The following is a 22,280-nucleotide window of genomic DNA, read 5'->3' as shown; positions in this document are numbered from 1 at the left end:
AATTAGGAAATTTTAATAGATTGGTTAGATCATGTCTAACCAGTCTATTAAAATTGAATAATTTAATAAAACTGATTAAACTAGACATGTCAGCCAAATTGTTTCCAAACCTTACATAGTTTCATAGGCGGGATATTTTTTCTGTCACTTTAGGTTTTTTAATTTCTTGGTGGTTTTGTTTTGTTTTTTCCGTGGCTGGCTGGTACGGGGATCCAAACCTTTGACCTTGGTGTTATAACACCGAGCTCTAGTCAACTGAACTAATAGGTTAGATCCTCTATTGCTTTGAATTATAGTTTTAAATATTCATCAGTTTTCACACTTTTTGAGATTTAATTTAAGTTTGCATTTGTTAATAGAATGCATTTCAGAAGATCTACCTTTGGCACTATTGAAATTATTTTAACTATAAGCAGATCAGGTATTGCCAAATCCACCCTCCTTATTTATAGATTAAGTGAGATGACAAGAAGTAAATTAATTTATTCAGGTTCAGAGGTAATTACTGGTGGAATTTTGATTGGAGCCTAAGTCTTCTGATTCTTTAACTAGTACTCTGGACTTTCCCACATCAACCTTCCCCAACCCGACATACAGATATTTGTTGTTCTTTCACATCTCCTGGGGAAAGCACACCTCTAGCAGTTTTCAGAAAATTAGAAGAAGTGACAAATAAATAATACAGAATACTGCAGTACTGATGTGCCACCGTAAAATCCACATGAAAGAACAAATACATATTCATGACAAGACAGGAACAAATCAAATTTAAACAAATTAGATTGTAATCAGAAGTTTGGGCCAAAAATGAAATTGTAAATTTGATAAAGGAAGTAAAGTATCCCTGGCAGGGATGAAATTTCATTCTTTCCTGTGATTTTCCAACATTTATTTCTAGACTTTTTGTGTTTTTTGCTTATCTCTGTCATATTGAAGATATTTACTAGATGAAATCTTTATTACTAACATAGATAGGTTGGGTTCTCACCCTGTCTTATCATTCCTAGCCTTTGTAGACATTTGTAAACTTATCATGGTAGAGCAGAAAGAAGTTGGGAGAACTTTTGAGTCCTGAAAGACCAGATACCTTAGAAGCACTGATTTTTTTATTGATTGATTTGATATGTTTTTATACAAATTTTATATTAAAAAGTATAGTAGAAATAATTTTTTCAAATTAAGTTTTAATTTTAGCCTTGTTAACCTCTATGTTCAAGTGTAATAAAAAGTGATTCTGATTAATTTTTTTAATTAATATAAAACTACTGTATAAATAATTAACATATGATGATATAATAGCACAGTTGATCCCAACCTCCTTTATTTAATCTGCCTTAATAATTCAAGATGTGCTTCAAAGACTTTCAATGCTTTGACTTTGACATCTGTGAGCACCAATTATTGCACTGTCAAAGAATGATATTGTCAGTAAATAAGGAAAAATAATATAGAATCCAAGACAATAAAGAATTTAATCTTTAAAAGAAGAAAAAGCTATGGCAAAATATGAAACTAACATTTGATGAATGCACCTAAATTTTAATTTTAGAAAAGTTCAGACTTTTCCCTACATCTTTTCTTTTGGGTAGAAAATCATATTTATTCATCCCAACATGTAATTAGGTGAGAGGGGAGAGAGACAGAAAAATATAAACCAAAAACAAAAAAACAAAACATACAAAAAAATGACAATATATAGTGTTATATTAAATTTAGGTTAAAAGAGAATAGTCTCATTTCCATCAAGAAAATATAATTAGTAATCAAAAATCTTTCCACAAAGGGGGAAAAAATCCAGAAGACTTTACAGTGAAATTTATCAAGCATTCAGAAAACAGATACTTTCAAACTTAAAAGAATTTTTTTCAGGCAATAGAAAAGAAGAACCACTTTTCTATTCCCTTGAAAACATACATGCCAAAACTAGACAAGGACAGAAAAAATATAGGCTGATGTCACTTATCACCATGCCTGTAACAGTACCAAATATAATATTAGCAAACCAAATCCAGTAATGTATAAAAATGATCACAGTCAAGTCAAAAACCCACAGCAAGCATCTAATTCAATGGTAACCTACTATAAAAATTTCCTTGGAAATCACAAATAAGTTGTCTCTTCTCACTTCTTTTATTCAACAATGTACTAGAGTTTATAGCCAGAGCAATAAGACCCAAAAAGGTAACGAAAGATATTTGCAATTGATAGCTGATTACATTGAAAAATAAAAACAAATCACACAGAAATTACAATTAACAACAGAGGTTTTTTTAAGCAAAATTGCTGGATACAAGATCAATTTAAAAGTCAATTGAATTTCTAAAATTAAGGAACAAACATTAAGAACATGAAATAAAAGGATACTGTATAAAATAATAACAAATACTATAAGATTCCAGAGAATAAGTAATGAAAGAAATGCAAAACATTTATAACAAAATGATTAAACTTTATCTAAAGTTATGTAAAAAGTTATAAGAAGAATCAATGTTGACAAAATATCAGTTTGACAAAAATTGATCTTTTTCTTCAATGCAATTCCAATCAAAATCCCATCAGGGCTTTCTGTAAAATTTTACAGGCTGATTCTAAAATACATGTGAAGATACAAAAGTTCAAGAACAGACACAACATTTCTGATAAAGAAGAACCTCGCAGGAGGATTTGTACTACTGGATATGATGATATATCATAAAGCTTTAATAAACAAAACCATGATATTGGCATAGAGATAGGCTAAAAGAACACTTGAATGGAATAAATAGTTCAGAAATGGCCATGAATATATAATAAAATTGGCATCTTCAAAAAAAGGGCCATCTATCTCCTGTTACACTAAAAAATTAATTACAGGGGGAAATTGTGGAAAGATAGTGGAGTAGGAAGCACCAGGAATCTGTCTCCCCACCTAGACAACAATTGCACTGGCAGAGGTGCCTGAGGTAGCTATTTTGGAACTCTGGAATCTCTTGAAGGCTTGCAAGTTCCAGGCAAAGGTGTGGATAATAAATTGTCATTAATTTTGGTCAACTTCAGGTCTTAGCTCAGTAGTAGCTACCATTCCCCATCCCATTCCCTTGGCAGTGCAGGATTTGCAGTAGATACTTGCATACAGCTTGTGGAAGCCAGGGTGGGCAATAAGAATCCCATCCTTCAAATATTAGGGGACTGTGTTCTGATCTCTGATTGCTGCTTCTTATCATGTAGGTGCAAACACAGAAGCAGGGAACCATTGTTGCTGAAAACAGGATTCACTGCCTACATACACACACTTAATTGCAAGTGTCCCACCCCCAGATGAAGCAACTTCTAAAGGATTTAAGGGATCATCAGTGCCACCTCCCATATTTTTTTTCTCTTCACTTTGGGAGTGACATATCTAAGATGAGGATGTTCAAAAGCAAGCACATATATGGGGTGTATTAGTGTGTTTTTGTTGCTTATGACAAAATAAACGGTACTGGGTAATTAATAAAGAAAATGAAATTCATTGCTTACAGTTTGTGAGGCTGGGAAGTCCAAAGTCCAGGGAACATATCTGGCAAGAGCCTTGGTGGTGGTGACAGTGTCAGCACAGTGTCACACTGAAAAAATGGTGGAGCAGAGAGAGACTAACCTCTCATGTGCTCTTCTTTTAAAGCCCTCAGAACCACGTCCTTGACCACCATTTTTAATCCATTCACTATGGCATGGTCTTACAATCTAATCACCTCAAGTCCCCACCTTTCAATTACCATAATAGGATTTCCTGCTTTCAGCAGTTACAGTGGGGATTTAAGCTTCAATGAGGTTGGAGATGGGGGAGGCATCCAATCTACAGCACAGGGGAAGTCAGAAAGTCACCACACATACCCAGAAAAAGGCACAGACTTGGGAAAAAACCCTGATAATACCCGCAGTTTACACCTCAGGCTGATCCTCAGCATGGAGACAGCCTACAACAATAAAAAACAAACCAAAAACAGCAAATCCGAGGGGAAAGGCAAAGTCTGATTTCCAGAGTTACCACATTATTATATTCAAATGTTCAGCTTACATCAAAAAATCACAAGGCATACAAAGGAACAGGAAGGTATGGCCTGCTCAGAGAAAAAGCAAAACAAAACATAACAGAAACTCATGGAAAAGACTAGATGATGGACCTACTAGACAAAGATATCAAAATGAATGTCTTAAAGATATTCAAAGAGCTAAAGAAAGACGTAGGAAAAGTAAAAAAATAAAATAAAATAAAAGAAAGAAAGAAATGCTAAATAAACAAAATGTAAATATCAATAAACAGAAAAACCTTTAAAAAAGAAAAAAGAAAAAACTATAGAAATGAAAAGTACAATAACTGAAATGCAAGATTCATTAGAGGGATTCAAAGGCAGATTTGAGAAGGCAAAAGAAAGAATCAGTGAACTTTAAGAAAGGACAAATAAACTTATTAAGACTGTAAAACAGGAAGACAAAAGAATGAAGAAATGTGAACAGAGCCTAAGGGACCTGTGGGACACCATCAAGAAGACCACCATATACACTGTGGGAGTCCCAGAAGGAGAAAAGAAAAAGAGAAAGGGACAGAGAGAATATCTGAAGAAATAATGGCTGAAGTCTTCCAAAGTTTGATGAAAAAGATAAATATAAACATCCAAGAAGTTCAAAAACTCCAAGTATGATAAATAAAGATATACCCACATCAAGACACATTTTATATTATTATATATTTTTTTTCATCAATTTTGGAAGATTTGATAAAACTGTGAAAAGACAAAGACAAAAAAAGAATTTTGCTAACAGCAACGAGAAATGACTCATCACATACATGGGATCTTCAATCAGTTTATCAGCAGATTTTTTTATCAGAAACTTTGGAGGCCAGAAGGTAGTGGGCTGACATTTTCAATGTGCTAAAGGGAATAAACTGTCAACCAAGAATTCTATATCTGGCAAAACTGTCCTTCCAAAATGAGGGAGAAATAAAGACATTCCTAAATAAACAGAAGCTAAGTGAGTTAGTTACTACTAGACCTCTTCTGCAAGAAATGCTAAAGGGAGTCCTGAAGGTTGAAATGAAAGAGCACTAGGTATCATCTGAAAGCCATATGAAGAAACTAAAATCTAAATTAAGGCAAATACATGAGAAATTATAAAAACTACTGTTATTTAAAAACTGTTGTAACTCTACTTTCTGTTTTCAACATGATTTAAGAGACTAATACATTAAGAAAATAAATAATATGTGTGAAAGCTAGCATTGTAACTTTGGTTTGTAACTCCACATTGTTTTCTATATAATTTAAAAGACTAGTGTATCATAAAAATAATTATTAGTGTATGTTTTTGGACATAAAATGTATAAGAATATAACTTTGTGATACAATAACTGAAAGAGGTGAAACAGAGTTATAGAGGAGAAGAGTTTTTGTATGTTATTAAAGTTAAGCTGATATAAATTCAAATTAGAGTGTCATAACTATAGGATTTAAATGTAATACCCATGGTAACCATAAAGAAAGCAGTTATAAAATATACACAAAAGGAAATAAAAAGGGAATTAAAATGTTTCACCATGAAGTTTCAACTAAACACAGAAGAAGATAGTAATGCAGGAAATGAAGGACAGAAAAGCTATAAAACATACAGTAAACAAATAGCATATGACAGACTGAAGTCCCTTCTTATTAGCAATTAATTTAAATGTAAATGGATTCCATTGTGTAGATATACCAGAATTTCCTTATCCACTCATCTGCTATAAAAAAGAATGAAATACTATCATTTACAGCAACATGGATGGACTTAGAAAAAATTATATTAAGTGAAGTAAGTCAGGCACAGAAAGAGAAATACCACATGTTCTCACTTACTTGTGGGAGGTAAAAATAAATAAATAAATACACAAACAAACAGGAGGGTGGGGAAGAAGACACAATAATCACAATTCTTTGAACTTGTTAGGGTTGATGGAGGGGGGAAAGAAAGGGGAGGGAGGATTGGGTAAAGGGATATGTGAAAATCAACTACTTTGTATATTGATAAAACAAAATAAATAAATAGATAGATAGACAGATAAATAAATAAATAAATAAATAATAAATGTAAATGGATTAAACTCTCCAATCAGTAGCAAAATGAATTTAAAAACCCAAAAAACCATGATCCAACTGCATGCTGTCTACTGTAGATATATACTTTAGATATTCCATGCAAATAGCAACCAAAAGAGAGCAGGGGTGGGTATATTAATATCAGACAAAATAGACTTTAAATCAAAAAAGGGTTATAGTTATAAAAGACAAAGAAGAACATTATATATAAATAAAATTTCAATAAAGCAAAATAATATAACAATTATAAATGTTTATGTACCTAAAAACAGACGATCAAATTATATGAAGCAAAAACTGACAGAACTAAATTCAATATCCCATGTTCAACAACGGATAGAACAACCAGACAGAAAACAAGTACGGTTATAGAGGACTTGAACAGTACAATAAACCAACTAGATTGAACAAACAGATACAGAACACACTACCCAACAAGAACAGAATACAGATTCTTTTCAAGTGCACATGGCACATTTTTCAGGATAGTCCATACGTTAGTCTGCAAATTAAGTATCCACTGTTTTAAAAAGACAGACATCGTACAAAGCATCTTCTCCAACTACCACAGGATGAGACTAGAAATCAATAACAGAAAGAAAACTAGAACTAGAAAATTCATCACACTTTTAAACAACCAATGAATCAAAAGAGAAATTACAAGGGAAATTAGAAAATTCCTAGAAAGAAATGAAAACAGAAAAACAACATATCAAAATTTATGTAATGTAGTGAAAGCAGTGTTAAGGAGGAAATTTATAGCTATAAATGTTTATATTAAAAAACAAGAAAGATCCAAAATCAACAGCATTATGTTCCAACTTAAGGAACTAAAAAAAACCAAACTAAACCCAAAATGAGAAGGAAGAAAATAATAAAGAATGGAGCAGAGATAAATGATATAGAGAATAGGAAAACAATAGAGAAAATCAGTGAAGCCAAAAATTAGTTTTTTATTTTCATTTAGTAGTGTTTAATTAGGAAGAAAATGTGGTTCTTTAAAAATATTAATAAAACTAACAGACTTTTAGCTAGAGTGATTAAAAAAAGGAATTACTAAAGTCAAGTATGAAAATGGGGACATTACTACTGATTCTACAGAAACAAAAAGGATTATAAAAGAGTACTATCTAGACACATTTGGTAACTTAGATGAAATGGACAAATTCCTAGAAACACAAACCTACCTACCATGAAGGAATAGAAAATCTGAACAAACATATAACTAGTAAGGAGTTTGAGTCAGGAATAAAAAAATCCTGACAAAGAAAAGTCCTGGACTTAATGGCTTCACTGATGAATTCTGCCAAATATTTGAAGAAGAACTAACACTATACTTCTCAAAGTTTCCCCAAAAAATTGAAGAGGAGAGAACACTTTGTAACTCATGTTATGTGATCAGCATTACCCTGATACCAAAGCCTGACAAGGATGCTACAATAAAAGAAAACAACAGACCAATATCCCTTATGAACTTTGATGCAAAAATACTCAACAAAATATTAGCACATCAAATTAAGCAACATATTAAAAAAGATTATACACCATAACCAAGAGGGATTTATTCCTCGAATGCAAAGATGGTTCATTCAACATATGAAAATCAATTAATGTAATACCACATGAGCATAATAAAGGGAAAAACAAGTGATTATCTCAATTTATGCAGAAAAGGTATTTGACAAAATTTAACAATGTTTCATGATAAAAATGCTCAACAAACTGGGAATAGAAGAGAACTTACTTAACATAATAAAAGCCACATATGAGAAACCCACAACAAACATCATACTCAATAGTGAAAAACTGAAAGCTTTTCCTCTAAGATCAGGAAAAAGACAAGGATGTCCACTTTTACCACTTCTATTCAACACATTATCAGGAGTCCTTACCAGAAAAAATAAGCAATAAAAATAAAATAAAAGGCATCCAAATAGGAGAGAAAGAAGTAAAATAAATTATCTTTGTTCATAGATGATACAATCTTATATGTAGAAAACCCCAAACACACACATATACATATACAAAACTGTTAGAACTAATAAGTGAAATCAGCAAAGTAGCAGAATTCAGTCAACACATGCAAATCAGTTGTATCTCTATACACTAACAATGGACAATCTGAAAAGAAAATTAAGAAAACAATTCCATCTACAATAGCATCAAAAGTAAAAAATTTTTTAATAACTTAACCAAAGAGATGAAATACTTGTACAATGAAAACTACAAAACAGTGATAAAAAAATTAAAGAAGACATAAATAAATGGAAAGACATACACAGAGAGAGAGAGAAAGAAAAAAAATAACAAGTGTTGGCGAAGATGTGGGGAAATTGGAATCCTTTTGCATTGTTGGTGTCAATGTAAAATGGTACGGCCACTGTGCAAAAAAGTATGGCAGTTCCTCAAAAAATTAAAAATAGGGTTACTATATAATCCAGTAATGCACATCTGGATATATACCCCAAAGAATTGAAAGCAGGGTCTTGAAGAGATATTTGTATGCCCACATTCATTGCAGCATTATTCACAATAGCTAACATGTGGAAACAACCCAGTGTCCATTGACAGATGTATGGATAAGCAAAATGTGATATATACATATGATGGAATATTATTCAGCCTTAAAAGGGAATGAAATTCTGACATTTTTTACAACATGAATGAACCTTGAGGACAGTATGCTAAGTGAAATAAGCCAGTCACAAAAATACATACACTATGTGAGTCCACTTATATGAGGTACCTAGAATAGTAAAAATCATAGAGAGAGAAAGTAGAATGGTGATTGCCAGGGACTGGGGGAAAGGGGAGATGAAGAGTTATTGTTTAATGGGTATAGTGTTTCAGTTTTGCAAGATGAAAAGAGTTTTGAAGATATATGATGGTGATAGTTGCACAATAGTATGAATGTACTTAATATCACTGAATCGTACACTTAAAATGGTTAAGGTACTAAATTTTATGTCCTATATATTTTACCACAACACAAAATTTGAAAAAAAAAATCAATTACAGATAAAATGACTTAAATGTTAAGAGTTACTATATTTTAAAAATAATTTCTAGAAAATATTTTTATGATCTTGGAAATACTAAATTTTTAAAAACAAGAATACAAAAAAGCATTAACCATAAATAAAACTTCATCAAAAGACACTATAGAATAATTGTGTCATGCTACCAACAGGAAGAAGTTATTTACCACATATAACCTACAGGATATTAGTATCCAGAATATATAATGAACTCCTAAGAATCGAATTTTTAAAATAAAAAAACTTATTTTCTGAACAAGCATTTCGCAGAAAAGTCAAAATCCAAAAAGATGTTCAAGTTCTTTGGTTATCAAAAACAATTCTAAAATGAAAACCACAGATACCATTTTATACCCATGGGATTAGGAAAAACCTAAAATGTCATTCAATACCAAGTGCAAAAATGTGGTACAAAAGTAATGCTCACACATAGCTGCAAAGACGTAAGTTGATACAAACACTTTAGAAGACAACTTGACCTTAACCGGTAAAGTTAAACGTGAACATATCCAAGCACCTGGAATTCCATTCCTATCTGTGTGTACCTGGAGAATGCTCATATTGATATTGCTTTTTAAGCAAAAAAAAAACAAACAAACAAACAAAAAAACTTCCATCAACAGTGGAATGAATAAATATATTGTGATATTTTCATACAATATGATACTATACAGCAGTACACATAAAGGAACTAGGACTTTATGTATTAGTATTGAAGACTGAAAAAACCTAATGTTGAATGAAAATAGAAAGTCAGAAAAAATGAACCCATTTTTATGTTGGATAAAACTCAGCAAATAATAAACAATACATTGTTTATCACATATGAATGTCACATATGAATATTTTTAAGGAAAAACAAAGGAGTGATTAACACCAAATTCTGGAGAGCAGTAACTTTGGTAAACAGGGAGGAGAAAGTGATTGGGGTCAGTGTACAGAGGATTTTTCTCTTCTAAGCTATGGAGTAGGTCTTGAGTTTTCATCTGATGGTTATTTTGAAACTCTATATATGTGTATGTGTGTGAGTGTGTGTCTCTGTGTTACAAATAATACATTTCCGAATAAAAAACGTTCGCATGCTAAGAAAACATATACTAAAGGACAAAGTTTGTGTCTTTTATTTTAATACTTTTTAAAAACTCTCATGCTAATAAATAATAGTTTTGTGTAGCTGAAGCTAGCAAGAGGCAAGAGAAAAAAGGAAAAATCTCAAATATTAAATTTCTTTGGATATATTAACAATTGTGTACAAAGATAGTATAAGTAGCATACATCAAACAATAACGTGCTGTCGAGAATGTATAACACAAAAAGAAAAGAAGGACTAATCATCTTCAAAAAAGTAAAGTATGCTCATTTTAATTCCACTATTACGTTTGCTATATAATTTTACTGAAAGAGGTGATAGATCACAGGCCAGCTACAGATACAGAGGTCTGGGTGTTGTTTTTTGTTTTTTGGTTTTTTATTTTTCTTTCTTCACTGATGATTTCGGTGCTCTTGAATGAACTACTAAGGATCTTATTTCTAAGAGAAAACAAGAAGGAACTTATAGAAAAGAAACATATGGTTAGAAGGCAAGAGGGTCTGATTTATGTGGAAAGATTAAAGGAGTTAATCTGCACAGCTTGCTAAGTGATGACAAAGGAGAGAATGATAACAGTCTACAAATATTTGAAAAGCATATACCAAGGAGGGAGGATTTGATATTTATCTTAGTACAAAGTTGTTCGACTGGCCATGAATGGTTGATGCTGAGAAGAAGGAAACTCAGGCTATCAAGGGAACTTCCTGGTTGAAATGTGTGAAATCAAGGGACTTATTCCCCAAGATAATGGCAAATTCATTTCTCTAACTAGTTAAACCAAAATTTGACCCACACTAGAAGACTCAAAGGAAAATAAAAGCTTTCATTGATCAGGACAAAGTATTAGAATTAAGTTTTGTTCACTTGTTTTATTCCCACGGGTTAAAGGATTCTGAGACATTTTCTAAGACATTTCTGAAATTTAAACTACTACATTTATGAATTAAAAACTTTAAGACAATCAAAATGAATATCACCTAGTGGTAACTGTCCTTACCATCTTCTTCATATTTCTTGTTTAGCTTTTAGTGTTGGCTTTTGTTCATTTTTATATTTTGAACTATTTAAACTTTTTAAAAGGTATATAGAAAAAATACATCTGTGTCCTCACCATCCTGAGTAAGACATGAGACATTTCCAATACTAAAGCAACCTTTGTAGACTTCCCTACCCTCATTTCCTTCACTCCCCACAAGAAATAATTAATGTTCTGGATTTGGTTTAGATCATTCCTATTCAAGCCTTTAAAAATTTACCTTTCATGTAAATGTTCTTAAACGATATATATTATTACTTTAAAACTGGTACCATACAGTATGTATCCTTCAACTTTCAACATGCTTTTTTCACTCAACTTTAGGTTTTTGAGATGATTAATTTTATTCTTATGGCTACAATTCACTTATTGTTAAAGCAGTATAGTATTCCATTGCATAAATATTTAAAAATTATTTTCCCATTAAATCATAAAACATTTAGATTATTTTCCAGTGTTCTGCAATCATAAACAACACTGCCGTGAACATCCTTACTTATGCTTCCTTGTGCACAGTGTGAAGATTTCTCAACTTTACTAGATATTTTACCTCCTACTGTTTATGAGAGTTCCTTTATTCCACATTCCTACCAAAAACATATCTTTAGACTTTTTAATTGTTGCCAATCTAACATTTGTGAAATAATCACTCATTATGGTTTAAATTTTCATTTCCCCAATTAATACCTAAATTGAGCACTTTTCATATGTTTATTGACATGGATGGTATTCAAAATATTTATTGGCCATATGCTATGGACACTGGACAACCAGAGGGGAGCTATGAACATTAACACTATTTATTAATTATTCTTTTTTCACTTTATGTATATTGCCTATTCCTATGTTTTGCTATATTTCTATAGGGCTGTCTTTTTCTTATTGCACTGAATTATTTACATATTCTATAATAGTGTTGTCCAACAGAACTTTCTGTGATAATGGGAATGTTCTATATTGGTACTGACTAATACAGTAGACATTAGCTACATATGGCTTCTAAGCACTTGACTTGTAGCTAGTGTGGCTGAGAACCTGAATTCTTTTATTTTATTCAATTAATAGCCCCATGTCGCAACTGACTACCATATTGTACAGCATAGTTCTAGATATTAATCCTCTATCATTTACCTATGATTTATAAATATCTAGTTTTGTTTTACATGTTTGAGACCACATGTATTTTTATTTGCTTTTGTGTCTTTTTTTTATAATTAATGTTTCTCTAAATCATTAAAAGAGCCTTTTAATAAGTAAAATAATACTCAGTGTAATAAAAGTACTATAAATCATGTAAGCATTTCTTTATAATTAGTCACTTATTTAGGTTATATATAATTTTTCACTGTAGTCAATAACTTTGTGCATAAAGTTTTGTCCACATTTAAAAATTTTATTTCTTTATGTGGGATTCATACAGAAGTAAAATTAGTAGGAGAAAGTGCATAAACACTTTACAGACTCTTAACAGATCTGTTTTCCAGAAAGTTCATTCTGCCTTCACCAGCAGGATATGAAAGAGCTTATTTCACCATACCTTCAGCAGCTTTGTAATAATTTTTTAATATTTGATAATTTTATGTAAAACATTATCTTCATTTTTATTTCCTGGTAGTTCATTTTTCATTCATTTATTAGCCTTTTCCTTATGTGAATCATCTATTCATATCTTTTATTATTTATTTTAGTCCTTATGTTTTTCTTATACATTTTAGGATTTCTTTGTATAGTAGAGATATTATTCCACTGTCATATTTGCTGAAGATATGTTTTCCAGTTTTCTCCTGTCTTCAAATTTTGTATATTCTGCTTTTGATATCAGGAAGTTCCCAATTTCTGTGTTTATTTTTTCCTCTGAAATTTAAGTTGTTTTCATGCATAGAAAATGAATTACCCCATCCAGAAATGAGGTACGTATGTATATTTTCTTCTAAGTGTTTTTTTATATTTAATAGTTAATATGAAATTCATATAAAGTATGAGGTATAGAATTTTTTCAAAATCTAAAACTATTCCCTGAAGAATTGTATTTATTTATTTGATATTTCACCTTCCTCCAGAAAGGACTTAAGACAACTCATTGAAAAATATCTTCTTTCATTAGTTCCTTGACCATACACTAAATTTTTATATATCTAGGGTCTTTTTCCAGGTGCTGAACCTCTGCTGCAGATTTATTCTATCTATAGTTGAGTCAGTAACATAGCGTCATAATATGAAAATACCACAAAAAGCTTGTGGAAAATGGAATTAAAAGGTTAGATGAACCCCTCATGAACTTTTTGAAGTACTCTCATATCTTGATATCTGCTAAACAAGTCCCCTTTTCACTTGTTTACATTTCTCTTAACTATTACTTCCTGCATATTCTTCCAGATAAAGCTTATAATCAATTTGATCGTTTCTAAAAATTAATTACCCACTCAAGTTTTTTATTAGAATATTAACAGTCTAAATTAATTTAGGGAGAATTGACACATTTATAATATCTAGCATCGCAATCCAGACATATTCAATGTCTTTTCACTTAAAATTTTCTTATAAACTGCATTAAAAAAAAAAAAAAAACAAGTAGTATGCTTCTCGTTTTATGACTGCTCCAAATATTCTGCATTTCTGCTGGCTCCAGCAACTTAAATTTTATAATTTTCCACCTTTCTGGTCTTCCACAAAAACTCTTCCCACCTTTCCTAACACGATCTGTGAGAAAATTAAGTCCTACAGAAAATGATTTGAGTGACCACTTTCTCAATTCTCCCAAGGATGGCACTTAGTATCATTCTAGGTACATAAAACAGTTCATCTCTTGTATACAATGGGTGCCATAGGGCATCAGGGCTACATCCTCTCTGGAAATCCTGGTTGAGACTAGCTGGGACTTTCTTTAAGCTCTTCAAACCCCTACTTTCCCCCCATGATTTTCACTCACAGCAGATGACCTACACTGCTAACTCTGAGAGAAATCCAAAACCACCAAACAGAAGCTGCCTCAACTCCCTGCCACAAAATCCACAAATCTTCTTGTGTCTGAACTTATCCTTTCCTCTTCCCATTTTATTTGTAAAAGAAGTGCTCCCTCTCTCCAAGGCCAGTTCCTCAGCTCCGAAGCTCTCCCCTTCCCACCTGCTCAGTGATCTCCTGCTCTCCACTTTCCCCTCTTTCATATCTTCAGTCTCTACTCACTACTGGATCTGTTTTATCAACATTAGAACACTGGTCTATCATCCTTCCAGACTAAATTGCAAGTCCTCTTTCAACTATCACCTTCGACTTCACTAGATTTTCTACATTCGAGGTCACTTCCAACTCATTTCACAAACCAATCAAACCCCAGCTCACCACTGAAAACGCTCTTTTTTTTTTTTTTTTTTTTTTTTGTCATTTTATCGTGACCGGCACTCAGCCGGTGAGTGCACCGGTCATTCCTATAGAGGATCCGAACCCGCGGCGTGAGCGTCGCCGCGCTCCCAGCGCAGCACTCTACCGAGTGCACCACGGGCTCGGCCCTGAAAACGCTCTTGAAGTCGTGAAATGATCTCCACTTAACTAATTCCATAAACCCTTTCCTGTCTTTATCTTGGTGACCTTTCACCACCATCTGACAGTCCTGAGCATTCCCCTCTGCTGGAAGCATGTCTCTCTCTTGGCTTCTGTGACACTCTATTCTTGTCCTTCTCTTTTACCTGTTTGGATTCTCCTCCCTTATCTTGCTGACTCTTTACCTCTTCCCCACTTTTCAGAACTCTTTTCTGGTAATTTCTTTTCATCTCATTCATTTTCCCCCCTTGACAGTCTTATCCATTACCATAACTTCAATCATTATTAAACTAAATCTCTAAGTCCTTTTTTCCAGTCATGTACAACTGCCCCCTTCAAATTCACACTGGATGTTTCATAAGCACATCAAATATGGCAAGTCCCAAATTGAACCGATTATGTGTCTAGTCTTTCTACCTGCTACTCTTATGATGTTTCCTAAGTAAAATCAGTCACTTCTCTCCATCCCTAGGGCTCTTAACCTAGTCCAGATCTTCTCCTACCCAGACTATCCACATAGCTTCCCATAGATCTACTGGCTTTCTTCATCACGTTCTTCTAATTGATTCTCCATATCACAGCCAGGTGAGTGTTATAAAACACAAGTCTGATGACATCACTTCCCTTCAGTGGTCTCCCATTCCAGAACGCCTAACCTAATAAGACTATACACAATCCAGCTCCTGCCGTTGTATAACTCTGCTCTCTACCTCATTCTACACTACAGCCATACCGAATTTCTTTCATTTTTTTCTGTAGCATGATGCTCCTCTTGCTTTGCCTTCACTTATGCCAGTGGTTAACATTTGGCAATGTTGGAGACATTTTTGATTGTCACAACCGTGTGGGGGGGTGTTGTAGGGATGGCTACTGGAATCTAGTGGGTAGAGATCAGGGATGCTATGATGCTACTAAGCATACTGCAGTGTACAGAACATCCCCCACAAACAGAACTATCTAGACCAAATGTCCACAGTATAGAGGCTGAGAAACTCTGACCTATGTCATTCCATCTGTCTGGGCCACACTCTTCCTTCCTCTTCCCCTACCCCACTCCTCATCCAAACTCTCACTTCTTCTCAGTTCTTTCCTTAGACATTCATTTCCTGCAGTATATGTTCTTAACCCCCTAAACTCAGTTAACCTCCGTGACCCCCTTTATAATTTTTTATAATTACTTTTTCAAGCTATGTTTTTCTGCTACACTGTAAAGCTCCGTGAAGGCAGGACCAAATCTATCAGTCCACTACTTTGTCTCCAAGTACCGGTAATATCATATGTCTGTTAATTAATATCTTGACCATGGTTTTAAAAAATATAGAACTTCATTCTGAAAGTTTTTCAAAGCAAATACATCCCTCAGCCTTGCCTTCCTTAGCTGTAAATTAGCAGTGTTGACACCTCTTCTCTCTACCTCACAGTTATTAATGTTCAAATGACCTGAAGTACATGTAGGTTTGCACTGACATTCTCATGTCCTGAGCAAACTGTGACAGTTAGCCAACCTAAATAAAAATTTTTTTAATTTCAACTTTTTAATGAAAATATTTTATTGTCATTTAAAAAAGTATTTAGAGTGGTTCTGAACTTCAAGAAAGCCCTTAATTCTGTTAATTTCTGTAATCATTATAATAATGATACACTACTTCAGGGATTTGTAGAAAATCCATAGATTGTATAATCTAATCAGAATATTTTATTTTAACCTTATTAACAAAATCTAAAACTGGATCTATGGTGTGCTCTTCTAAAAAGGAAACAGTAGACTTGAGAAACATTTTTCTTTTATTCTGTAAAGCAAGGCTTACCAAAGATGAGAAACTGGCTGACGGCTAACTAGAACCACCAGCCTCATCAGACTGGTGGAAAGAACACCTGAGAGATTACTTAAATTCCCTGTTGACATAAACTTTAGTCAACTGAAGTGTATATCTAAGTCAATATTTTTGCAGTTTCACAATTGTTTATCTAATAAAAAGCTATTATTTCATTGATAAAAAGAGCAATCTGGAGGATTTTATTATGTAATTAGCCATTAACTGTATTAAAAGCACTGTTGCAAAGAAACTGGTCATTTCAGAGGGTTGGGGGCTTTCTATTATTTTTTTAAGATAATATATTTGCATCATTTCACCAAACTAATGGAGTTACACTTTACCTCAGGTCCATATTTACCACACAACATATTGTTATGTGCTCTTAGTTCTGTGGCACCTCTTTTTAATGATTAGTTAACTGGAGGATAATGAAGGCCTTATCTTGTGCCTAATTAGCCATTCAGTCCCTAATGGTCGTCTAACTCATTTAGATAAACTCAGTTTGCTGATCTGTTCTTTAAGGAGGGGGTGGAGAGCAAGCCTAGGGAGAAAGATTATATACAAGTGTGTGTGTGTGTATGTGTGTGTACTCAAAGTAGTTACACAAACCATAGTATAGCACAGCATTTGGGCTTCTTGATAACTATTAAAGGTTTTTTTTTCTAAATGGGTATAGTCCAAATACCAATTCTTTCCATATCCTCAGCTTAGGCTTTTTGTTTATATTTAAGTGGAAACTTCTTTAGTCAATGATAGTCATTTTTCTTTTCTTTTTCTTTTTTTTTTTTTTTTCCTGCAGTCACCTAAGTATCTGATATTAGGTAAGAATAAATGAAAAATTATCCCTCCTAGGTTAACTGGAAGTTGTTCAGTAGGTCCGTGTAAAGATTCATTAGTTGCTCCAAATCTAACTTAGCTGTTTCTAAAGTTCTCAGTCAATCAAGAGGCTCCTAAAAAGTAACATTTATTTCTACATTTGCCAGTGAGGATAATGAACACGTATTGCTCAGTTTGTAAGACATATTGCAGCAGATGTAAAATAGAAAAATAATTCTTACCTCATTCTTCAGCTTGCTTCCAGAAAACCTTAAAAATCAGTACATTTTCCATTAGTTCATAAACATTACAGTTTTAGCATTCAAGGAAATGCAGAGGATCTTAAAAAGTAGGAACTTCATGTCATGATTAATAAAATAAACTGGGGAAATTTGTATTCTCAAAGGAATCCAAGCATCTTTCTCAACTTACTAAACTAACTAAATAAATAAATCTTTTAGGGAAAAGTAAAAGGAGGAATATTTAGAGAAATTAGGTAAGATTTGAAGCAAGCAAATAACAGTTGATATTAAACATTGTGTGTGTTCCAGCCTTCATAGCAGGTAACGGTCAGTAAGCTACCATTATGCTCCTTTAATATCTGAATTTATCTTAGTATGATTCAAGTGACAAAAATTATTTTTTTCAACAAGATACTTTACTTTTAAAAATAATTTCATCTTTTAAGAGCTAAAAGCATTTCCTGGTAAATCATACCATAAAGCAATCTCAGGTGTAGATTTAATTATTCAGAGTCTCAGTTCTTTTTAAAAGTTGTATATTATCACTGGTTTCATTGAATGTCACCTCACTTGTTAATTAACCTCCTCCTGATAGTTAATGGCAGCTTGGAGCAATGTGCTCTTTATAGTCATTTATGTATTTACTTTCACAGAGACCCAAACAGGTCAGAAGCTTCATTTTACTAAGGCAAGATGATATTGAAATTATATGTGATTAGAGATGATTATAAAATCTTTTCATCTTAGTAAGGTATGGGTCAAGCACATAGATCTTTAAAACAGATTGTCTCTTAGAAAAAAAATATTACATTTACATTTTCTGCCCTTATTTTATGGAATCCAACCTGAAACTAGACTGAAACTTATCAGTAAATACTAATTTTAAAACAATTCATCTTCTTTGGCTTCTCCTCGTCATCTCTCTGGGATACCTAATTTGCCATTAATTTCTCATTCGTTATTACAAATTATATAATTTGTTCAGTAATCTAGACTATATAATGGTAAATGTTCACACGAAGTTGACATTAAGTTCTGACGCTTAAAGAAAGAACATTTTGGCAAGCAAAATTAGAAAGTCGTTTTATTCAATAGATACCATGCATATTTAAAGAAATGCAGAGAAATTGTTTTGAAGATGATGGAACTCTACCTTGTCAGACCTTTTCCAGAATAAACGGAGTGGTAATATGCACTGCTCTCTTTGATGCCAATTCCATAGTAATGATACCTAGAGCAAGGAAGGAACCAGCTCTGCGTTAATGAAGGAGTTTTTTGAAAGAAAAAGAGACTAACGTATAACTGAAGTGACCACAAGTAAGAATTGCAATCCCTTGATGACCTTCCTTTCCTGATTTTTTTGCAGGTGGCATGGTTTCCTTTACAGTATATCTATTGGACGGAGAAAAGAGTATGGCATCCTGTGTGAGGAAGACACTGATGTCACATATGTGAACAAGTTTGGAGCATGTGACCCTATAGACATTATTTTCCTCATGAGGAATGAAAAGCCCGATTCACTATCATTTTCAATTTTTTGTGCAATAATTGGGAAAATTCCTTGTCACAAATCAGTAGAAATATGACCCATGGAGAGTAACAGTGTTATGAATAATTTGTTATAAATATTTTAGTGGACCATGAGCGACAAGTACAAAATCTCATTGATTCTCAAATTAGAACTCATTTTCCTGAGCCACAGGGTCCTGACAAATAACACACACAAGTACAAACACTATGAATGTACAAAAGCTAGTCAAATAGTGGGCATTTAGTGAGGGTGACCAGAGTCTTCTAACATCAGTCCCCACCTCCCCTACCCCTTATGAAGCACCACCACCCACATATTTGCCTACCCTATCAATTTGCATTCATCTAAAATCAGGAAATGAATAAAATAAAAGAGAATGAGGGGGTTTCCAGTGGGCTCCAGCCTAACTATATTTTATAATCTTGTTTTTTTGGCATCATAGCCTGAGTTAAAGTGGACAGGACAATGAATCTTCTAAGTTTCAAGGCCCCTTTTCTGACCTCAGCGATAAAGAAAGGACTTGGCCAAGCAGTTCCACCCTTGAACATTTTCAGGGCCCAGGGCGAGAGTATAAATGGAAGTTTACATACCTCATATCTACATATATGAAAAGTATAAGTCAAGCTAACAAACTACTAAATAAAATATTCCTCTCCTCCTACATTGACAATTTACCTCCATAATGATTTGGTATGCAAATCTGAATTTAAAGATCTTAGATTCCTGGAGTTCCATGTGCAAATATGGCTGTGGGGGAAGACCCATTCTCCCCCCACTTCTGAGTTCTTGCTCTTCTGTTCATTGTGAGGGGACAGCATATCCAAGACCCACCCACACCACCCACAAACAGCTGCCCCAACCACTCCTTGGTCTAGGGCTACATATACTGCAGAAGCAGTGTGGTCTCCTGAGGATGGACTGAGGACAAGCCCCACATAGGCCCAGGAAGCAGGTCTGGGGTTGCTTAGACAGGGAATTCCAAGGCCCCAGGGACCTTAGAAAAGGGATGTGGTCTTTGGGTGGACACATTCAGTCAGGCTATGGATCTTTGTCTTATGAATAGGGAAGCAGAGGACTGCCAGAACAGAGCCCTCTACAGTGTGAGGTCCAGAGACAGATTCTCTCTTGTCAGGTTCTAAGGACAGTACTGTAGCAGCTAACTTGCTTCTATTGACTCAGGGTCAGCTGAGACGGAGAGGAAAGGATTTTTAAATATATTTTTAAAAATTATTATAACAAGTGATGTTTTTAGAAAAATTATTATATTTGAGAAACAGTAATGTGGGGTGGTCAAGGTAAAGGAAGGTATTTTATGATTGTGGCAGACTGGGAAGAAGTTTTGAAGTCCTCAATTTTGGTAGAAGGATAATGATAGTCTGTTAACGTGAACAGAGGGGCCTCATAACTGCTCTGTTTTTACAATATAGAAAAAAATCCTGTAGTAGATGAGGAAAAAGAACTTCCAAAGTGTATTGGAACAAAGGGAGAAATGAAGGAAATATGAAACTTATGGAAACTCCAAAATATTGAACTGGTTTATGTCTCCAATTAGAAACTAAAAGAAGTGTTGGGGGGGAGGGAGGGAGGGAGAAGGGAGGGAGGTTTTGGTGATGGGGAGCAATAATCAGCCACAATGTATATCGACAAAATAAAATTTAAAAAAAAAAAAAAAAAAAAGAAACTAAAAGAAGGAAGCTTATTTAAGCCACAAAGACCTTACCAGAAGACTTGCATGATTAGAGATAGGTAAGGGAAGTATTTAAAAACCATGAACAAATTAGCAGATTTAGATGATATTCAGCTAAGTGTATTAGAATTAGTCAATGAGCCTGAGAGTCTGAAATGAGTATTAATGATTATTACAATGGAAAATATTGTAATTTCATGTCCCTTTGCAAAGCTTGCTGTTTGTTCCAGACTTTACAGTCTAAGTAACTACATTTTAGCCACTTGCTAAAGCAACATATGTTAAGCATTGCCTTAAAAGTTGATAAGCTTCTTTTATTATAACATCAGTCTTTTTATTTCTCATCTCTAATCCATTCTTCACGATATAAATAATATTATACCATGATAAAGTGGTTTGTTATGCAGACCAAGAAGAAATCCAAGGGATGACCGTGAGTTCAACAAATAGAGTGCCTACAGTGTCCTGACCACTGTGCTATTTGTCAGTACCATGATAAACAAAGCAGACACTGAAAGTCAAGCCAAGAACATTCATGTCTCCAAATCCCACCCTAGTCCGTGGCTTCTTGAGGCAGACACCTGCCAATTATGGAACAATGACCACACTAACCAGCACTGAGGCACATTTTACTTCCATTTTTTAAAAACCATCTGATGATCACATATTTTAAAAAATGCAGCATCCTTTAGGACCCAATAAATACTAACTAATTTGCAATATTTTTCTTACTTGTGGCTTTTAAGGAAAGGATATTTTTAATTACTGATTAAATAATTTGTTCTTTATTTTTATAAAATGTCTGTATCGTTTGGCCCCCTTGTTCCTGCTTCTAATCATTAGAGCATAATATCTTTACAAATAGAAGTACTTAATGTCTCCAACTACATTCAGAGTCAAGATTTTATATCTATCACCAAAAAGCCCTTTTTAGGTAATGTATGTATTTTATTCTTAGATAATATGTAAATGACACTGTCAATCCAGACACGAACTGACAACTGAGGAAAGTAACTTGCTCTGTGACATTCAGCTCTACAACTGAGAAATAGCATGTACTTTTCTCATTAGCAATGTCTCATAATTCAGATATGTTGATTAAGCTGACTGTATTCTAAAAATACAATTTTATAAATGTACCAGTAGGTAGGGAACAAATGAAAGAATGCACTTTCTTTCTTTTCTCCAAACATGTGCAGTACTCAGGGCTTACTGTGCACTAGAAGCTGAGAACTCAAAGAAAGATAAAGGAGTTTATTGAGCACCCATTACATGCAAAGAATTTTGTGTATACATGATCTCCAATTTCCAGAGCAGGCCATAAGTAGAGTATGATCCCCATTTCAAAACAGAGGTTCAAAAATTATGCAATTGGTTCAAAAAGACTATGTAAA

The 22,280-nt window shown here is 33.4% G+C and overlaps 1 protein-coding gene across 1 annotated transcript in view; it reads right to left on the bottom strand.

Moving 5' to 3' along the window:
• RFX6 (regulatory factor X6) overlaps window positions 1–22,280 on the bottom strand; it is a 54,925-nt gene that overhangs the window by 19,088 nt on the left and 13,557 nt on the right. The window contains exons 5-6 of the mRNA XM_063098110.1: window positions 18,822–18,899; window positions 17,669–17,696 (exon numbers count right to left, since the gene is read on the bottom strand). Coding sequence (XP_062954180.1) covers window positions 17,669–17,696; window positions 18,822–18,899 — 106 coding nt within the window. The remainder of the gene's footprint in view (window positions 1–17,668; window positions 17,697–18,821; window positions 18,900–22,280) is intronic.

This window comes from Cynocephalus volans, chromosome 5 (assembly GCF_027409185.1).
Source record: "Cynocephalus volans isolate mCynVol1 chromosome 5, mCynVol1.pri, whole genome shotgun sequence".
NCBI classification, from domain to species: domain Eukaryota; kingdom Metazoa; phylum Chordata; class Mammalia; order Dermoptera; family Cynocephalidae; genus Cynocephalus; species Cynocephalus volans.
Note: the sequence above shows the minus strand (reverse complement) of the source record. Positions and strands in the feature narration are given on the sequence as shown.